This window comes from Silene latifolia, chromosome 9, assembly GCF_048544455.1.
Source record: "Silene latifolia isolate original U9 population chromosome 9, ASM4854445v1, whole genome shotgun sequence".
Lineage (NCBI taxonomy): Eukaryota > Viridiplantae > Streptophyta > Magnoliopsida > Caryophyllales > Caryophyllaceae > Silene > Silene latifolia.
In genome coordinates this window covers 14,931,899-14,951,891 of record NC_133534.1, presented here as the reverse complement: position 1 = coordinate 14,951,891, position 19,993 = coordinate 14,931,899, and the positions used below count along the sequence as shown (strand labels likewise).

The 19,993-nt window shown below is 39.2% G+C and overlaps 2 protein-coding genes across 2 annotated transcripts; both read left to right on the top strand.

The window, feature by feature from the left end:
* Positions 1 to 429: 429 nt before the first annotated feature.
* On the top strand, positions 430 to 2,139 carry LOC141599190 (anthocyanidin 3-O-glucosyltransferase 2-like). Its single transcript, XM_074419130.1, has one exon. It carries the CDS (start codon positions 532 to 534, stop codon positions 1,951 to 1,953), a length of 1,422 nt encoding a protein of 473 aa, XP_074275231.1. The 5' UTR covers positions 430 to 531; the 3' UTR covers positions 1,954 to 2,139.
* A 5,623-nt stretch (positions 2,140 to 7,762) lies between these two features.
* On the top strand, positions 7,763 to 16,093 carry LOC141599189 (anthocyanidin 3-O-glucosyltransferase 2-like). Its single transcript, XM_074419129.1, has 2 exons — positions 7,763 to 8,902; positions 15,340 to 16,093. Exons 1-2 carry the CDS (start codon positions 8,065 to 8,067, stop codon positions 15,948 to 15,950), a joined length of 1,449 nt encoding a protein of 482 aa, XP_074275230.1. The 5' UTR covers positions 7,763 to 8,064; the 3' UTR covers positions 15,951 to 16,093.
* The last annotated feature ends 3,900 nt before the right edge of the window (positions 16,094 to 19,993 follow it).

The window sequence follows — 19,993 nt, the reverse complement described above, 5'->3', positions numbered from 1 at the left end:
CGGGTAACACCCAATTTGGGCGCCACCCTCTCACATGGGGTAAATGAAAACCTCTTCAATTAAGAATGGTTGTGAGAGGGTGACACCAAATTTGGGCGTCACTATCCTAAAAAATATTGTTTCATTCCAGCAAGTCTCGTCATAGATGGGGAATATCCGTCTATAATAAGAGACGGGTCGAATCCATCTCCCAAAGAGGCAAGTGAGAAGCCAAATGGTAACTCACTTGGTTTTCTACTTGCCCTCCCACTTGCCTTTTTGTGAGAGGGATCCGACCCGTCTCTTATTATAGATGGATATACAAGTCTATAATGAGAATTTGTGATTTCATTGTTAGTTGGGGCAATCACCCCTGCTAAGTGCTAACCCCACGTGACTCAGAGTCTCAGACAATAAAGAGTTGGGGACATCTACCCTCTGTTTATACCCACGCAACTAACTTATTAATACCATCTTGCATCACACATTCACTGATTCACACACTATATAATCAGCAAATTATTAACCTTACTAATCCCAGCAAATAAAACCATGAGCAACACAGCGGAATTAATATTCGCTCCAAAACCGGATATGGGTCACATGTTATCAACCGTCCAACTCGCAAAACTCATCCTCCAAACAAACCAAATCATATCCATTTCCATCTATATTCTCAATCTCCCTCACACCAATGGCGGTAACGTTAACTCCTATGTCGAATCCCAGTTACGCGACAACCCGTACCCGACTCGTTTAACCTTCATAACCTTCCCACCCCTACCCAACCCGCCAGACCCGTCTTCCAACAATTTCCCAACGGTTCTCGAGCTTCATAAGCCAATTGTGAAGAAGGCGGTCGAGGATCGGGTTAGGGACGGGTTTTCTAAACCGGCCGGGTTTGTCCTAGACATGTTCTGCTCTTCTATGGTGGATGTTGCTAATGAATTAGATGTGCCTTCCTATGTTTTCTTTACTTCAGGGGCTAACTTACTAAACCTTAAATTATATATTCAGTCATTGGCTGATGACCATGGGGTTGACGTTGCGACCGAGTTTAGTGACCCGGGGTTTAGGGCGGTTGTGCCCGGGTTCAAGAACCCGGTCACTAGCAAGGTTATTCCATCGGTGATGCAAGTTAAGAATCATTTTTCTGAGATGCTTTTGGAAGTCACGAGGAGGATAAGAAAAATGAAGGGTATTTTGGTAAATACATATGTTGAGCTAGAGTCATTGCCTATTCAAGCTTTGTTGAATTGTGACGATCACAAAATTCCACCTGTTTATCCTGTGGGTCCCATTGTGGAGTTAGACAGTAAGGGTAATGTTGAATCGGTGATAGAGTGGCTTGATCAACAACCCGAGTCATCTGTTGTGTTTCTCTGCTTCGGAAGTATGGGAATCTTTGATGAGGAACAAGTTAAGGAGATAGCCAACGGTCTTGAACATTCAGGACATCGATTTCTATGGTCCTTACGAAAGCCACGGCCAAGCGACGGTGATGCCTTCTTAGAGGCCCTTCCTGAGGGATTCATTGATCGGACGAGTGATAGAGGTAAAATTATAGGGTGGGCACCACAAGTCACGATATTGGCCCACCCTACTATAGGTGGATTTGTGTCTCATTGTGGGTGGAACTCGATATTAGAGAGTTTATGGTTTGGGGTCCCAATGGCTACGTGGCCAATGTATGCTGAACAACAGTTGAACGCGTTTGAGTTAGTGAAAGAGTTGGAATTGGCAGTGGAAATAAGGATTGATTATAAAATGGATGTTCATACTCGAAAGGGAAATTCTTTAGTTACGGCAGTTGAAATCGAAAATGCAGTTAAGAATTTGATGAGTATGGATGAAACGATGAGGGAAAGGGTTAAGAAGAAGAGTGATGAAGGTAAAAAAGCATTAGAAGAAGGAGGATCGTCTTATAATTCGTTGGGATGTTTTATTGAAGATGTCTTGTGCAACATTGCTTAAACTATGGTACTATTGTTAAAGAGAAGTGCAATTGTTGTATCCATTACTTATGGAAAACTAGCATTAACCCTATTTTGTTCGCTCTAATCATTTAAAAAATAATTGAAATTGATAACTACAATAATAGTAGCAATTTATCATGCTTTTACATTTTATTTGAGCCGATTTTGTGTGCTCTAATCGATACATTGCTTATTGGATAGTTTGATAATTATTTAGTAATTTCTTTTTGAGGGGGATTATTATTTAGTAATTGCGTTATAATGGTTGAGAATAACAATCATTTTTCGGTAATTTAGTGCGCCTTATTATTTTATTTGAAGGTGCTAGCTAGGTCGTTACGGAATTACGCAAAATAATGTGGAATCGTTAGATAGAAACAAACACAAATTCAATCGCGCCAATTTTAGTATTTAAGCCTAAGGAGATGAGAACATAAGTTACAATCACAAATTGTCAATAAGAAGGTCTCATATTATAGGATCAGTCCAATTAATAAAAAAACCAAGACAAATGTAACTCAATCAAACTTGCAAATAACCGACATTTGAGTCTTCCATCTCCACCTCAAAATATTTAAGTCTTATTTCATAGGAAAATGAGATAGCCACATCCGGTGTTCTCAATTTGGGTAACATCAATGGCATAATTGTAATTAAACAATCGATGTCAACATAAGTGTATGATTATCTTTCACTCTTTCATACACTTTAGTTCCGCATATAACACTTCTCTTCCATTTTAATTTTATCTAACAGATTACAAATCAAATTGCTTAGTCAAAGTGTTGAAGTATGATGTAAGGATATCAATTTGACATTTTAATAGTGTTATGAGCGAAGTAATTTTATCTAACAAGTTACAAATCTAACCGATACTCATTCTTCAATTCGTGCTCCAATTTCCAATGTTTTCAACCCCTTAAGTAATTTTTCGTTTTACATCAAATATATTATCTTGTAATCACAACACTCATTGTGTAAATTTTTTTTAAATGATTTGTGTATACTTTCTTTTCTCATTAATTAGGAAATCTAATAGTTCTTACGAAGTATAATAGTATCATTTTTATTATAATTTGTGATTAATCAAGAGGAAACATCTATATTTGGAATTGTAAATGTAAATCTCTATTTTATTGCGTGATTCCATAAAACGTGTAGTTTGTTTTGCCCATTTTCTACTACTAATCATAATTACTATCGTACACCAAAAAAAAAAAAAAAAAAAAAAAAAAAAATCATAATTACTAGAGTTTCCTTCTAAAATTTTTGCTGCTTATAATAACATCTTACTTTTCTCTCAAGTCTAATCTTATATGTATCACCGATTATATTATAAGAACATAAAAGGTGACATTTTAAAAACATGTATCCTATTTTTGCAATTTATCGAAATAGTTGCTAAAATTGTTCACATAAAATTTCACCAATAACAAAAGATATATAATTATATTTAATTTCTTCGCTATAATGCGTATTGTATCTAAAATTTTTATTTTCATAAATCAAATGTCCTTAATTAGTCCGTGCATTGCACGGATACAAAAACTAGTCTCATTAAAAAGTCACTCCCTTAATCTCAAGTATTTATTTACCTTTTTTTAGTCAAAGATAAATAATGATTGAAATTATAGTAAACACAATTTTCATTATCACAAATTCTAGAATAAGACGGTCTCATACAATGAGACGATCCTTTTCAATAAAATTCATTCATTTATTCGGTTATTGTTATAAAAAAACACAACAATTTTTACAAATTGTACCGTATAACAATATAAAACCGTCTCACACGATAAATACCGTTTGATTATTAGTTGGGGCAATCAGTCAATCACCCCTATAACCCCACGTGACTCATTTTCCCCTCTGTTTATACCCACGCAACTAACTTACCAACACCATCCTGCATCACAATTCACACGTTCTTATAATTCCTTGGGATGTTTTATTGAAGATGTCTTGAGCAACATTGCTTAAACTAAGGTACTATTGTTATAGAGAAGCGCAATTGTTATGTCCTCCTCTTTTGAGGGCAAGGAAAACGTTCTTTTGAAGGTTACAAATATTTTCCTACGGAATTATGCTAAATAATGTGGAATTGTTAGATGGAGCAAACTCAATTTCAGTCGAGCCAATTTTAGTATTTAAGCCCACTGAGATGAGAACATAATTTACAATTTTACACTTGGGCTATTATTCTCATTTAGAGGACGCCATGTTTGGTTTTCATCGTCACTTTCACGTGCCATTATAGGGCATTTTACTCCTTTGGGTTTTGGCGAGTAGGAGGTAGGGCTTGGCAAAATCCGATTATTCGAACCAATTCGATATTGTTCCGAATTTGTTCGAAATTTTGGATATCCGATTTGATAAAATTAAGTTTGGATTAAGTATTCGATTTAATTTTTTGTTTGCCTAGATTGGATGTGGATATTTGGTTTATAACATTTGGATATTTGATCCTATCCGAAAATATATTTCTCTATATTTATTAATTAATTAGTCTTGTATTTAATTATTATTTTTTTTCATTTATGAGCGTATTTTAGATGGTGATTTTCGATTTTTCGTAGTATGATCTCTCTTTTGTTTTGAAAATGTTCCATTTTTACATATTCTTGAACACAAATTCTTGTTTAATTAAGACGGATTCGTCCGTCTTAAATAGACCTGTCAAACGGGTTAAACAGGAGGGTTACGGCTTCGGTCATTTCAGGTTCGGGTAAAATACGGGTCGGGCATATTTCAGGTTTGAAAAATACGGGTTTCGGGTCGGGTTTAGGGTCAGAACGGGTCAGATTAACGCCTTTTTAAAAAATTACATTTTCTTTAATTCTACTTATAAACACATAATTAGTCTTAAATTTTTATTATTATCTAGTTTAATATATGATATTAATAAAATTAAACATTTTTTGCTTAATATTTTCAATATCAAACCGTTATACGAACAGATCGATACCGGTTTCGGGTCGGGTTCGAGTAAAAAAACGGGTCGATCAACATCTTTTTATGTCATCTTTTAAAACTTCTTTTATATCGTAATTTCACCCATTTATACGTTTTTCTCCTCTTGCACGTCTTATTCAACTTAATTAACACCATTCTCGCCATCACCACCTCGTCATCATCATCATTACCCTCGCTAAGTACGACAGTGAGACTCAAATAAGATGACAATGATGACGTGACACGTGATTCGAGGTGATGAGGTGGCAGTGCTGACATGGAGTGTGGTTCCACGTAATACGATGCAAGTGACGGTGTGGCACACACTTCGAAGTGATGACGTGACATGTGATCGAGGTGATGACGTGGCAGTGCCGACATGGAATGTGGTTCGATGTAACATGGTGAAAATAATGGCGTGACACACACTTCAAGGTGATGACGTGATCGACATGTCGTCTGAAATGATCATGACATGGCAGTGCTGACGTAGAATATGAATCGACGTAATATGGTGAAAGTGACGGCGTGGCACACACTTTGATGTGATGACGTGACATATGGTTTGAGGTGATAATGTGGCATTCCGTATATATACATATCTTTCCTTAATATTTTATAAGTCAATACCTATTTTACATTATCAATTTTAAGGAAGATATATTGCCTTGACCCAATGGTCAACCCATTACGGGTCGGGTTTCGACCCGCTATTTACAAGTCAAAATGGGTCCAGGTTGAAAAAACCGGGTTATTTGCGGGATATTTACGGGTCGGGGTACGGTCGGTTTTCGGGTCGGGTCAGGTTTTGACAGGTCTAGTCTTAAACCTTAATTTAGGGCAAATACATACTAAATCACATAACAAGTTGCCTAGAAAATACAAAAAAAAATTGTCCTTTCAACACCTTATAGCAATATTTAGATCTATTTTAGAAATGAAAAGAACTTCGATTTTAAGTAAGACTTCCTCATTTTTGAATCTTTGACCACTTTTTTAAGAATCTTTCACAGCTTTTTTATGACGAAACTTATATTCTTCAAACTTAATCATCGTATGACGAAGCTTATATTTTTCAAACTTATATTGTTCAAACTTAATCATTCAATAATTAAATTAAGAATATGAATGTCCGCATCCGATTCGATTATTATTGGATATTGAAATCCGAAATATTTAGATCGAACATGGAAAAAAAATATATGGAAAAAAAAAGACACTATTACTAGTGAGAGAAGGGGGGCATCATTCTAATTGGAACAAAGTGCAGTAGATAGAGCCATAGAGGTGGCCAAATGAACAGGTTGGCCAGACTAGGCCCACCTATCGACCAGCCAGGTCCGCCCCCATACACAGGCCGGGTTCGGGCTCTTTATTTCCAGCCCAACCCGCCATTTTAGTAAAAAATATACATAGGCCCGCCAGCATGGCCCACCCATGGGCCGGGTCCAGTTAACGCCATCCTCAGCCCGACCTAGCCCTCCTATACCCATGGGCCGGTTTAGGGCCTAGCCTGGCGAGCCCGACCCGCCCCAGGTCAGCCCCAACCCGACCCGAGTACACCATTAGCAGTAGATAGGCATATCATTAGGGAGGGGTGAGTGTAGAGGAAGGATATCTCGTATTCGCATTCACGAACTAAAATACATACTCACAAAGTCACAAGTCACACCCGCCTCAAACTCCTATGGATAGAACTTTTTAAACTCCCACCTGTCCCGAGGGTACCATTGACCCACCCCACCAAATTATCTTTCTTCTCAAAAAATTAATATAAAATTATATTTCTCGAATCTAAAACATATTCCGTACAACTGATATAAATACATCTTCACAAAAAAAACGTCTAATAATTTTAACATTCAATTAACTACTACATCATCTTTTCGAACAATGAGATGATAGGAAAAATCACTTCCCAATCTGAGTTACACATTTTCAATCAATCTCGCCTTTAGAATTTAAATAATAAGGTGTATCTTTACTAACAAAAATATGCTTAAAAAATAGGCCAATTATAACAACACAAATTCTCACTTAGACGAATATTATCCATCTAAAGCTGTAGACGGATAATGTTCCACTCACAAAATGAGAGTGGATAGTGCAAGTGGGTGGGAAATGGATACCCTCACTTGTCTCCCACTTACATTTTATAAGAGGGACACTATCCATCTATAGCTTTAGACGGATAGTGTTCGTCTAAAGTGAGACGGATTGTTATAACAAAGAGTCAAAAAAAAAAAAAAAAAATATGGCAACTCTATTAGCACCACATGATTGTACGATACGTAGTTCTTTGTCATCTGCGTTTGTCTACAATGTTAGCATGGACTAGCACTAAGCCAACAGCCTCACAAGTCACAAACTTACCTACATTGAACTCCTTATCATCCACCTCATCCTTTTTAATGGTGTATCCGCATCATCTATCTTACTCCGTATTTCCTTTTCTTGTGTTTGTCTATTCCTTGCTACGGAGTAAGCAATATCTAGTCTGATTAAAATATATTTTACAAATAATAAAAGTAGATACTAATGAAAGACTTATTATTGATTAAAAAAACCTTTTTATACAGAATAGCATTGAATAAATTATTGAAAGGTACGCAGTGGTAGTGTCAGAATTTCACAAAGGCAAGAAATGCTAAGGATGAACTACTAATACAATAGAGTAAACTAAGAAAAAATCGAAAATTTTAACTAAAAGTTCCAATTTCTCATTATTAGTTAGGCATAGCCAGAAAGACATAATAATTTCTCATTATTAAAAATCTTTCCATGTGTTTTTGGCTTTTTACTTTTCACTAAAGGTTTTCGAACTTTATATACCCACACAACTAACACCATCTTGTAGTGGTCTGGATTCTCTCCATTACTCTCTTCTCTCTATTACCTTTTATTACCCCTCAATGATCTGGATTTTATTACGAAACGATCCAACGGTCAAGTATTTTGATGAGGTGAAAAAGAGAGTAATAATTTTGTAATGATGTATTAGGAGTAATGAACCATCCATTTCTTTTGAGGTAATGGAGAGAATCCTTGCTCATCTTGCAGCACACAGCCACATTCACATCCACACACTATATAGAACACATCTTTTCATATCATTTGCAGAATAATCAGCAAATTAACCTTAAATCTCATCAAAACCATGAGCAACACAGCGGAGTTAGTGTTCGTTCCGGTACCGAGTATGGGTCACATGCTATCAACCCTCCAACTCGCAAAACTCATCCTCCAAACAAACCAAACCATATCCATTTCCATCTATATTGTCAAACTCCCTAACGCTACTGCCAGCGTTGACACCTATGTTGAGTCCCAGTCACGTGACAACCCGTACCCGACTCGTTTGACCTTTGTCACCTTCCCACCCCTGCCCAACCCGCCTGACAAGTCTGCCACTAGTTTCTCTACGGTTCTTGATCTTTATAAACCAATTGTGAAGAAGGCGATTGAGGACCGGATTAGGGACGGGTTTCCCAAACCGGTCGGGTTTGTCCTAGACATGTTTTGCACTACCATGTTGGATGTTGCTAATGAGTTGGGTATTCCTTCTTATGTTTTCTTTACTTCAGGGGCTAACTTCCTGAACCTCAACCTGCATGCACAGTCATTGATTGATGACCACGGAGTTGACGTTGTGACCGAGTTTAGTGACCCGGGTTTTACAGTTGTTGTGCCCGGGTTCAAGAACCCGGTCCCTAGCAAGGTTATTCCCTCGTCGATGCAACTCAAAAGCCCATTTTGTGAGCTGATTTTTGAATTCACGAGGAGGTTTCGAAAAATGAAGGGTATTTTGGTAAACACATACGCAGAGCTAGAATCATTGCCTATCCAAGCTTTGCTTAATAGTGACATCCACAAAATTCCACCTGTTTATCCTGTGGGTCCCCTTGTGGAGTTAGACAGCAAGGGTAATGCTGAGTCAGTGATAGAGTGGCTTGATTGTCAACCTGAGTCGTCTGTCGTGTTCCTCTGCTTCGGAAGTGATACGTGCATTTTATATAGTCTTTTTAGCCTATTTTATGCGCGTATTTCTATGCTTTTATCGTGGTTTTATGCTACGAAATGCCCCGAATATGCTACTTTGGTGTATTTTGTCCTTTTTGTAGGAATAATCGCGGAAGTAGCGAAACCATGCTCTATTCCGTCCATTTTGCATGCATTTGGAGGAAGAGATAATTTGGAGCGGGAAATATTGCTATCTTGGGATGCGTGAAGGTGTTTCGGGAGCTAAAAGGACAAGTCAAAGTTAAATTAACGAGAATTGTAGCTGCTGAAGTTATTTATCACTCGATCGAGGACATTCTTAGTCGATCGAGTGGTTTTAGGATGAATAAACAGTCGATCGAGCAGTTATATGGTCGATCGACCAGTTCTCTATATGCCCTTACTCGATCGAGAACTATTCTAGGTCGATCGAGCTGTTCCTAAGTGAAGTTCACTCGATCGAGTGATTTAAGTGGTCGATCGAGTGGATATTACTGACGGGCTGGGCTTTTTAGTTATATTCCGTCATTAGGTTTAACTTTACTCCTAATTTCTTATAAATAGGAGTAAAGGTTGTCATTTGTAATCATCCAGTAATCCAATAATTCTGGGATCACGTTACTTTCCCTATCATTGCTACTGTTACTTTTGCTCTCATTTTCCGGATCCTTAATTTCAGTAATTTCTTCCCTCTTTTCTCTCTTTTCTCTCTTTTTATTTTAATGTTTATTATTCCCTCTCCCTATTTATTTATTGTACTTATTTATTCCATGTCTAGCTAAATCCCCCTGGTATGTTAGGATTAGGGAAGCCGTGGTAGCGATGCCTTAACTGTATTAAATAGATTAGTCTTGCGATAGGAATTGTATTGGGCAATTTAATTGTTATCCGGTCGAATGAATGCATGCAGGAGACCATAAATTTAGTTAACCCCGACCTAGATCGAAAGATTGGAAGGGAAGGCTTGCTTAATTACAATAGGGTATTGCAGTGAGGGCGAAAGTTAAGCTGTTTACACTCTAGGGCGGTTTAAGGACCGAAAGGTGACGACCATAGCTCTTCCTATCAATAGTCTAATCGCCTTAATATTCCTGATATAATAGATCCGATAGCTGCCACGGTGGACCGACTCTTAGCATACTACCCTTCTCTTTTTGTTAATTTCTCTTTTTTATTTCTCTTGCTTAGTCTTTAGTTTAGTTAACACAAACCTTTCAACCCCCAATTGTGACATCGACGGATAGAATAGACAAATAGATAGTACACCGCCTCCCCCGTGGAGATCGACCTCTACTTACCGACTTCATTAGTAGTACTTAGGTATTTTATTTTTGGTACGAAACGACAAAGATCAAATTTTGGCGCCGTTGCCAGGGAGGCAATCTATTTATTTATTTGTTTAATTTTATCTGTTTTTAGCCTCAGGGGATTTTTCCTTTGAGGCCGTTTTAATCTTTTGTTTAGTCTTTGTTTTGATAGGCCTTACAGGTACTACCTAGACAGTTCTAGGTGAAAGACAATCAAAGGGAAGGCTTGAGTACCTTTGACCCATCACCGATGTCCCATTATATGGAGCGGCCCGGTGATCTACTTCGGAGATGTGGTCCCGCCGAGCACAATGCAAAAACGTAGTTGTGCCGCCACATCCACCCTATCAATGGCCGCCGCAACAAGATCCTCCCGATATACAAGAAGAAGAGATTGCGAGCTGAAATCCTTATCGCAGACACTTGCATCTCTCTTGCAAGATCGTGACCGAGATAGGCAAGATCATGATAGACGCACTTCTTCGCAACTTGAAAAGCTCGAAACTGACATTGCTCAGTTAGCAGCTGAGATACAAGAAGAAGAGGTTGCAGAACTGAGGTCTTTAATGGAGATTCTTGCATCTCAAATACAGAATTATGATCGAGCGAGGCAAGAGAGTGATAGACGTGCGGATGCTCAAATCATTGAGCTGGAGTCTAAAATTGCTCAGTTAATAGCTGAGTCGGGTAATTGGCAACCAGAAGAGGTATACCTTGCTGAGAACGGTTTTTCCCATGAAAAAACCGTGTTGCCCAATGCTGAGGATGACTTTTATGACTCGGACGACGAGTTTCTATCACACTTCATTGCCCCACACGAGGATTTCAGCGCTGTACAGGAGGAATCACTCGATCGAGTGACAATTATTGGTCGATCGAGTGATTTTCCAGAAGAACTTGCTCGATCGAGTGATATCACTGCTCGATCGAGTGAAATTCAGGAGGAAGTTGGTCGATCGAGTTCGCCCGGTCGATCGAGTGAATTGCGGGAAGAAATTGGTCGATCGAGTAATAATTCGCTCGATCGATCGAAATGGCCATTGGGAGCTTTGGTTCGTCATTTTGGTTTGATATGGATGACGATTCTGACAATGATGAAGGTTACGGTGAACCTCCCCTATTCAAAGCCGAGTCGGATACACTTGAAGCTGCGATCTACGGGATGGATTCCACTGAGGAGGTTGATGAAGAAGCTGAGACGGTAATTACTCCTAGCACGGAAGAGGTAATGAATTCTTTTATCTATGATTCCGACATTAAGAGTGATCAACCTGAGGTAGTAAACGGTAATTTCATTATTATTTGTAAATTACCTCGTCTTATTCATGCTTCCTTTTTCAAAGCTATACCCCCTCATATGTGGTCGATTAATTTAAAGAATTTTCACCGTCCTCATCATTTCAAAATCGTTAATCCGAATCGGGAACCTTATATATCGACAGTTGCTCCCGCTCCCTTTATTATGTGGATAAATTTAGGAGCTCACATAGGAAATTTGTTAGACTTAAATGCTTACATGTTTTTATTTCCTATTTCGTATTCCACTTTGGTGCTACTTATGTCTTTGTTGTGTAGCACATGCGCAGCTATTTGACAAAGTTGTTGCTTTGCGCGCTTTGAGCTGTTTTGATTGTGATTAATTAGAGAGGCTCAAGAAAAAAGAAGGTCGAGCCGACTGATCAAGCTAGCGCTACCCGGGAGGCAACCCGGCGATTTTATTTTTGTTTTTATTTCATTTCATTGTAATAAATGGTTTTTGAACCATAGACTTTATCGATTGCTTGTCTAGTTAGTTTACGGGCTGTTTTTCATTGTGTTTTGCAGGTACACGCCGAGATCCACTCGATCGAGTAGTTTCTCTACTCGATCGAGTACCTTTTGATGAATCCGATCGATCGAGTGAAGATGTTACTCGATCGACCGCTGCAGAATCGAAACCACTCGATCGACCCTGCAGAAGGAAACTACTTGATCGATCGGTGCACCATTCGATCGAGCGACTTTGAATGCCCATTTCACTCGATCGACTACTTTGTTCAACAGACATCGAGTGTTTTTGACTTGGATTAGCTTCCTGAGACGGTTTTCCGGGCCTTTAGCAACCTCCCATTTCATGGTCGGTTTGGGGAGGTCCCCTTATTCGCGTTATCTTGTAAGTTTTTCCGCATTTACTCTTTTTCTCCTTCAGTTTGCATTTCCTTTCCATGTTTTGGTACAATGGGGGCATTGTACGGTTTGGTTTGGGGAGGTGATGCATCCATATCTGTGTCTGCATACTGTTTTTATTTGCATTTCTGTATCACGTTTAATTTTCTGTTTGCATTGTTGTTTATTTCATAAAAAATTAAAAAAATTCAATAAAAATTTGAAAAATTGTTGAAAATTTCAAAAATTTCACGTTTATTTTAGCATATAGGTTGAGTCGGAACGGTAGATTTCCATGATGATATTGCTCTATAACTGTCTTTTTGCTTAAGCCTTGCATTAAACTGATTGCCTTTTAGCTTTGTCCTATTGCATAATCTACGAGTTAATGTTAAAATTTAGCTGAACATATAGACTTGACCTGAAATTTTGGCAACCTACTTATAATTTCTAAGATTTAGAGCCTTATAAACTGGTGTCATTTGTGACCGGTTTCATGTAGGATTGTGAGTAGTTACTCCTTGCATAACATGTATCATCAATTTGCACGTATATGAAATTCAATTGCTTTTTGCCGTCATACATTCGGGTTAGTGGTTGGTGTCACATGCAGGGAGGTGCTTACATTTCCCTTTTCTTTCATTTTTACCCATTTAACTCCACATTAGCCAAATTTGCCAGTTGACCCTTTAGCTACATCCAAATTTAGCCTGCCTTGTCAAGCTAGTCTAGATTGTTGTTTTGCGGTATATATTTCATTGTATCAAGTTTGGCTTGTATCTATTGTTTTGGAGTTGGTATTTATGAAGAAAAGGAGTTGAAAAACGTGAAAAACGTGAAAAAAAGAGGAAAAAAAAAGAATCGGAAAAAAAAAAAGAGAATTCAGAAAAGAAAAGAAGAAACCAAGAAAAATGAAAAAAAAAGGAAGAAAAAGAAGAAACCGAAAAAAAATTGAGAAAATTCGAAAAAAAAAGAAATGTTGTTTGGTTGACGGTTTCTGCTCCTATGTTCTATCTTACATCATTTGAGGAGTATTTCTGGTTCGGTTTGGTGAGTTTTATGCCAAGTGAAGGGCATGTGCTTATTCCATAATTGAGTTGGAAATGGATGCTTTCATATGGTTTTGTTTAGGTACTAGCTTGATCACCTATACCTCCACATTCCCATAAATGTTTTGCCTTTTCTTACCCATTGCCTCACTTTACCATATTTTTGTAAGCCCTCGGCTGTGACAGGACCTCGTTTGGTTGGAATGTGTGTACGGTAGTTAGAATTGTCTATCATATTAGTTGCATGCATGTTTATGTAGGTCGTAGTTTAGGTGAGCGACTATCTTTCTTTCTCTCTTATACATATATATGCTTACCCTTTGCTTCATGAGAGAAAGAGTGACCCGTGAGAGTCCATCATTAAAGGTCTTGCAAGGTCGACGGTTCAGCTTTATTTATAAACATCTTACAACTCGTTTGCATTTGACTGTTTAGCTATAAGTTTTAGTTTGCTTGCATTAAATTGGCTTAAGCGGGCATTTGTAGCTAGCTCTGAGTTATCATTTCCGTTCCATTAGCATATAGTTTTGAGTTTACTCGAGGACGAGTAAAGGTTTGGTTTGGGGAGATTTGATACGTGCATTTTATATAGTCTTTTTAGCCTATTTTATGCGCGTATTTCTATGCTTTTATCGTGGTTTTATGCTACGAAATGCCCCGAATATGCTACTTTGGTGTATTTTGTCCTTTTTGTAGGAATAATCGCGGAAGTAGCGAAACCATGCTCTATTCCGTCCATTTTGCATGCATTTGGAGGAAGAGATAATTTGGAGCGGGAAATATTGCTATCTTGGGATGCGTGAAGGTGTTTCGGGAGCTAAAAGGACAAGTCAAAGTTAAATTAACGAGAATTGTAGCTGCTGAAGTTATTTATCACTCGATCGAGGACATTCTTAGTCGATCGAGTGGTTTTAGGATGAATAAACAATGATCGATCGAAAGCGATTATATGGTCGATCGACCGATTCTCTATATGCCCTTACTCGATCGAGAACTATTCTAGGTCGATCGAGTGTTCTAAGTGAAGTTCACTCGATCGAGTGATTTAAGTGGTCGATCGAGTGGATATTACCGACGGTGGGCTTTTTAGTTATATTCCGTCATTAGGTTTAACTTTACTCCTAATTTCTTATAAATAGGAGTAAAGGTTGTCATTTGTAATCATCCAAGAATCCAATAATTCGGGATCACGTTACTTTCCCTATCATTGCTACTCATTACTTTTGCTCTCATTTTCCGGATCCTTAATTTCAGTAATTTCTTCCCTCTTTTCTCTCTTTTCTCTCTTTTTATTTTAATGTTTATTATTCCCTCTCCCTATTTATTTATTGTACTTATTTATTCCATGTCTAGCTAAATCCCCCTGGTATGTTAGGATTAGGGAAGCCGTGGTAGCGATGCCTTAACTGTATTAAATAGATTAGTCTTGCGATAGGAATTGTATTGGGCAATTTAATTGTTATCCGGTCGAATGAATGCATGCAGGAGACCATAAATTTAGTTAACCCCGACCTAGATCGAAAGATTGGAAGGGAAGGCTTGCTTAATTACAATAGGGTATTGCAGTGAGGGCGAAAGTTAAGCTGTTTACACTCTAGGGCGGTTTAAGGACCGAAAGGTGACGACCATAGCTCTTCCTATCAATAGTCTAATCGCCTTAATATTCCTGATATAATAGATCCGATAGCTGCCACGGTGGACCGACTCTTAGCATACTACCCTTCTCTTTTTGTTAATTTCTCTTTTTTATTTCTCTTGCTTAGTCTTTAGTTTAGTTAACACAAACCTTTCAACCCCCAATTGTGACATCAGACGGATAGAATAGACAAATAGATAGTACACCGCCTCCCTGTGGAGATCGACCCTACTTACCGCTGACTTCTGTTAGTAGTACTTAGGTATTTTATTTTTGGTACGAAACGACAGTATCAGGAAGTATGGGAATCTTTGATGAGGAACAAGTTAAGGAGATAGCAAACGGTCTAGAGAAATCGGGGCATCGATTTCTATGGTCCTTACGAAAGCCACCACCTCCGGAAGGAAGTACAGAGGCGCCAAGTAACAATAATGACGTCTTCTTAGAGGCCCTTCCGGAAGGGTTCATTGATCGAACCAGTCATATAGGAAAAATCATAGGGTGGGCACCACAAGTCGCGATATTAGCCCACCCTGCTATAGGTGGATTTGTGTCTCATTGTGGATGGAACTCGACATTAGAGTGTTTATGGTTTGGGGTCCCTATGGCTACATGGCCGTTGTATGCTGAACAACAATTGAATGCATTCGAGTTAGTGAAGGAGTTGGAATTGGCCGTGGAAATAAGGATTGATTATAAAATGGATGTTTATACTCGCAAGGGAAATTTCTTAGTTACGGCTGCAGAAATCGAAAATGGAGTTAAAAATTTGATGAGTATGGATGATGAGATGAGGGAAAAAGTTAAGAAGAAGAGTGATGAAGGTAAAAAAGCATTACAAGGCGGCGGATCGTCTTATAATTCGTTGGGGTGTTTTATTGAAGATGTCTTAAGCAACATTGCTTAAACTATGGATGGTTAAACGGAAGTGCAATTGTTAAATCCATGTTAGTGCATTATTTCTTCAGTTCTTCCCTAAAGCTTTTGATTGTGGAAAATATTCGAGTACCGGCATTTTATTTAGATCATGTTATTTTCGTGTTTTGTGTCTCATCGGTTTGAACAACGAGTTAAGCTTTTAATCAATCTAGAGCTGATCATGGACAAGGCCTGACCTTTGAAAACAAGCCATTAATACGGGTGCACGGGGTCGACCGTAGTTTATGGGCCTAAGTAATTAGCCCAAGTGCGGTGTTTTTGGGCTTAATAATTTTTTTAACTAAGATTCTAAGAACAATCAGTTTATCAATACAATGACGAGCTAAAAACGGGCCTGAAGCTCGGCTATACATGGCCCTAAAATGTACATCAGGCCATTAACAGGCCGTACCATGGGCTTTTTTGGGCCATATCACAAGCCCAAACCCAGAAAAAATCGGGTCGCGATGAACTTGGTTGTCGAGTGTTTAGTTATTTGATCGGCTAAACCAATCATAATCCATTATCTTATTGAACAAAATCAATTCATTAACACTCTCCCATCCAACTGCATAGAGAGGTTCAACTCAAACCCTACCTAATTTGTGTACTAAAAAATCAAGAAAAATTACCTACTCGTACATAACTTGAACTAAATTTAAAATTGGATCACCTAAATGAAATCAATCCAACATTCCAACTAATAATGAGTGAACAAATAAAACTATGTCCGGTGATATTGAACTTCAGTACCACCCTTTCAAATGGAGATCTCAAACCCCCAGAAAAAAGGGCAGAAGAAATGTACAACTGTACAAGTGTGTAAAGTATTGGATGTAGGTAATATTTGCATTGATAAAATATATGGTTACAATATGGGAGTATTTATTCAAATGAGACGACTTGATGAACAAGCTAATAAACCTAGAAATACCATAATTACAAAGATACGGTAAATAAGAAAGATATACAAAAGATTACGTAATATCTTTAACAACCTCTCGCAAGATGGACGAGCTGAAAGCGAGACCAATCTTGGAGAGCAGAAAACGATGCCGATAACGTAGTAAGGGCTTGGTAAGAATATCAGCTAATTGATCATCACCGGAAATGTGTTGTACGCGAAGAGTGCCTTGGTGAACACGCTCACGAACAAAATGAAAAGCTAAGGCTACATGTTTCATTCTCGAGTGAAAAACCGGATTCGCAGCATAATGGGTGGCACTCAAGTTGTCACAATAAATGACAGGAGTACCTGTAGGAAGCATACGGAGCTCCTTAAGGAGAGATTGCAGCCATGTGAGTTCGGAGGTTGTTTCAGCGACCGCCCGAAACTCCGCTTCAGTTGAAGATAGGCCAAAGCGCGTTGCTTCTTGGAGGACCAGGAAACGGCATTTCGACCAAGATACGTAATGTAACCTGAGGTGGAAGTGTAGACATCCTTGTCACCTCCCCAATCAGCATCACAAAAAGCATGTAAACATGGAGGAGAGGACCGAAACAATTGTAAGCCAACATTGCAAGTGCCATTTAAATAACGCAGTACTCGTTTAAGGGCCGACCAATGAAGATCAGATGGGTCTTACATGAACTGAGACAATCTGTTTACACTAAAAGCAATGTCGGGACGTGTAAAGGACAGGTATTGGAGGGAGCCAATAATGGCACGATACTCGGTGGAATCGCCAGACTTGGAGCCACCAGATCGTGTAAGGGAGGGTGACGGCACCATGGGAGTGGGATAAGGCTTAGCATCCACCATTTTAAATTTTTCAAGTATATTGTATATGTATTTCGACTGAGTAAGCAATAACCCGGAGGCATTGGGAGTCACCTCGACACCCAAAAAATAGGATAAGTTACCCAAATCTTTAAGTGAGAACTTACTGGACAACGATTGGATGAAGGCATTCACATGAGTAACATCCGAACCAGTTACGACAATGTCATCAACATAGACTAAAAGAAATATGGTATGGGATGTGGAATGAAAATAAAACAGTGAGGGGTCAAACAGAGAGCCACGAAAACCCGAGGTTAGGAGAAAATTTTTGAGAGTAGTGTACCATGCTCTAGGAGCTTGCTTTAGACCATAAATAGCTTTTGTTAACTTACAAACATAGGTGGGTGTGTCGGGATGAAGAAAACCCGGTGGTTGCGTCATATATACGACATCAGTGAGATTGCCTTGAAGAAAGGCATTGTTTATATCGAGTTGGCGAAGGCACCAACCATTAGTGAGAGCGATCGATAAAAGAAGACGTACCGTGGTAGGCTTAACAACCGGACTGAATGTGTCCGAATAGTCAATGCCAGGTCATTGTAGAAATCCTTTGGCTACAAGACGAGCCTTGTATTTGTCAATGCTGTTATCTGCTTTGTATTTGATGCGGAATATCCACTTACATCCAATCACATTCATGGTGGGTTGATGGGGGACAAGAGTCCAAGTTTGGTTACGAATAAGAGCATCGTATTCCAGCTGCATAGCTTCACGCCAGAGCGGGTCAATTAAGGCTTGTTTCACGGTTTTGGGAAGACGAGAGGGAGATGAGATGGTGGCTAGTTTGGCGTATTTGGGATTGGGTTTGGTGATGTTGTGGGAGAGGCGGGTACCATGACCATGACTTGGGGTGGCGGGGGTGGTGGTGGAGGTGGGGGTGGAGGTGGTGAGGTACTGAGTGTGGAAGGAGTGGAGTTGTTGTTGTTGTTGTTGTTGGGGGCAGCCGTGGAGGGAGTAGGGGATGGGGTAGCTGGTTGGTCAGAGTTGGACGAGGAGGAAGCAGGCTGTGGTGAGGAGGGAGGGGCCTGATCAGGGGTGGGGGTTTGAGTGGTTGTCGGGTTGGGAAGGAGAGTGACCATCCAGTCCGTGATAGCGTGTGGACGGGGTAATGGGGGAGTGGAGGTGAGACGTGGGAAAGAAAAGGAAGTTTCCACAAACTTGACATGACGCGATACATAAACTTTGGATGTAATGGGATCAAAGCAGTAGTACGCACTTTGCGTGGGTGAGTAATCGACAAAGATACATGGCGTGGAACGAGGTTCAAGCTTGTGATGTGTGTATGGACGGAGCCAGGGGTAACAAAGACAACCAAAACAACGAAGTTTGGTGTAGTTGGGTGCAAACCCGAATAGACAGGAAATGGGAGAGGAGTGTTTTAATGTCGGCGTTGGTAAACGATTTATGAGGTACGTGGCAGTGGCAAACGCGTGAGGCCAATACGCAATGGGCATAGAGGCGTGCGTGAGTAAGGCTAAACCAGTTTCCACAATATGTCGGTGCCGACGTTCGGAGTAACCATTGAGCTCCGGGTGTATGTGGTGGTGTTGTGAGATGACCAATGCCATGAGTAGCTAAAGTGTGTGACATCTTGACATACTCACCACCATTATCATAATATAGTTGAAGTATGGGACGATTGAAATATTTTTCAACCAAGGTGCGGAAGCGAATGAATATGTTAGTTGAATCGGATTTGAGTTTCATCGGGTAAAACCAAATAAATTTCGTAAAATGATCGACAAAGATGATATAGTATTTGAATCCGTCATGGGACAATATAGGCAGGACCAAACATCCGAGAATATTAAATCTAAAGGAGCAGTAGAACGAATTGTATTTTGATGAAAGGCTAGCTTATGACTCTTGTGAATGTCACACGAGTTACACTTATTATTAAATGAAGACGGAATATTTAAATTAAAACGAGTGCGTAAAAACTTCAAAATTGGGATAGACGGGTGGCCCAGCTTGTGATGCCAATCCGGTGTGGAGGAGACTTGACAGACGTGAAGAGTAGGAGCAGAAAGATGGCATTCGTAGACGCCGTCTTTAAGATGTCCGTGAAGAAGAGTGCGGCTCGAGATTTTGTCCTTTATGAAACAAGAAACGGAGGTGAATTCACAAATTGTGTTATTGTCATGACAAAGTTTTGATATGGAAATAATGTTGCGAGAAAGACGAGGCACACACAAAACATCATTGAATTTTAAAGGGGAAGACTCGGATGAAGGAAAAACGAACGAACC

Coding starts and splice junctions, on each gene's coding strand:
- LOC141599190 (XM_074419130.1), top strand. CDS start 532: ATGAGCAACACAGCGGAATTAATATTCGCTCCAAAACCGGATATGGGT.
- LOC141599189 (XM_074419129.1), top strand. CDS start 8,065: ATGAGCAACACAGCGGAGTTAGTGTTCGTTCCGGTACCGAGTATGGGT. Junction 8,903..15,339: donor CGTGTTCCTCTGCTTCGGAA/GTGATACGTGCA, acceptor CGACAGTATCAG/GAAGTATGGGAATCTTTGAT.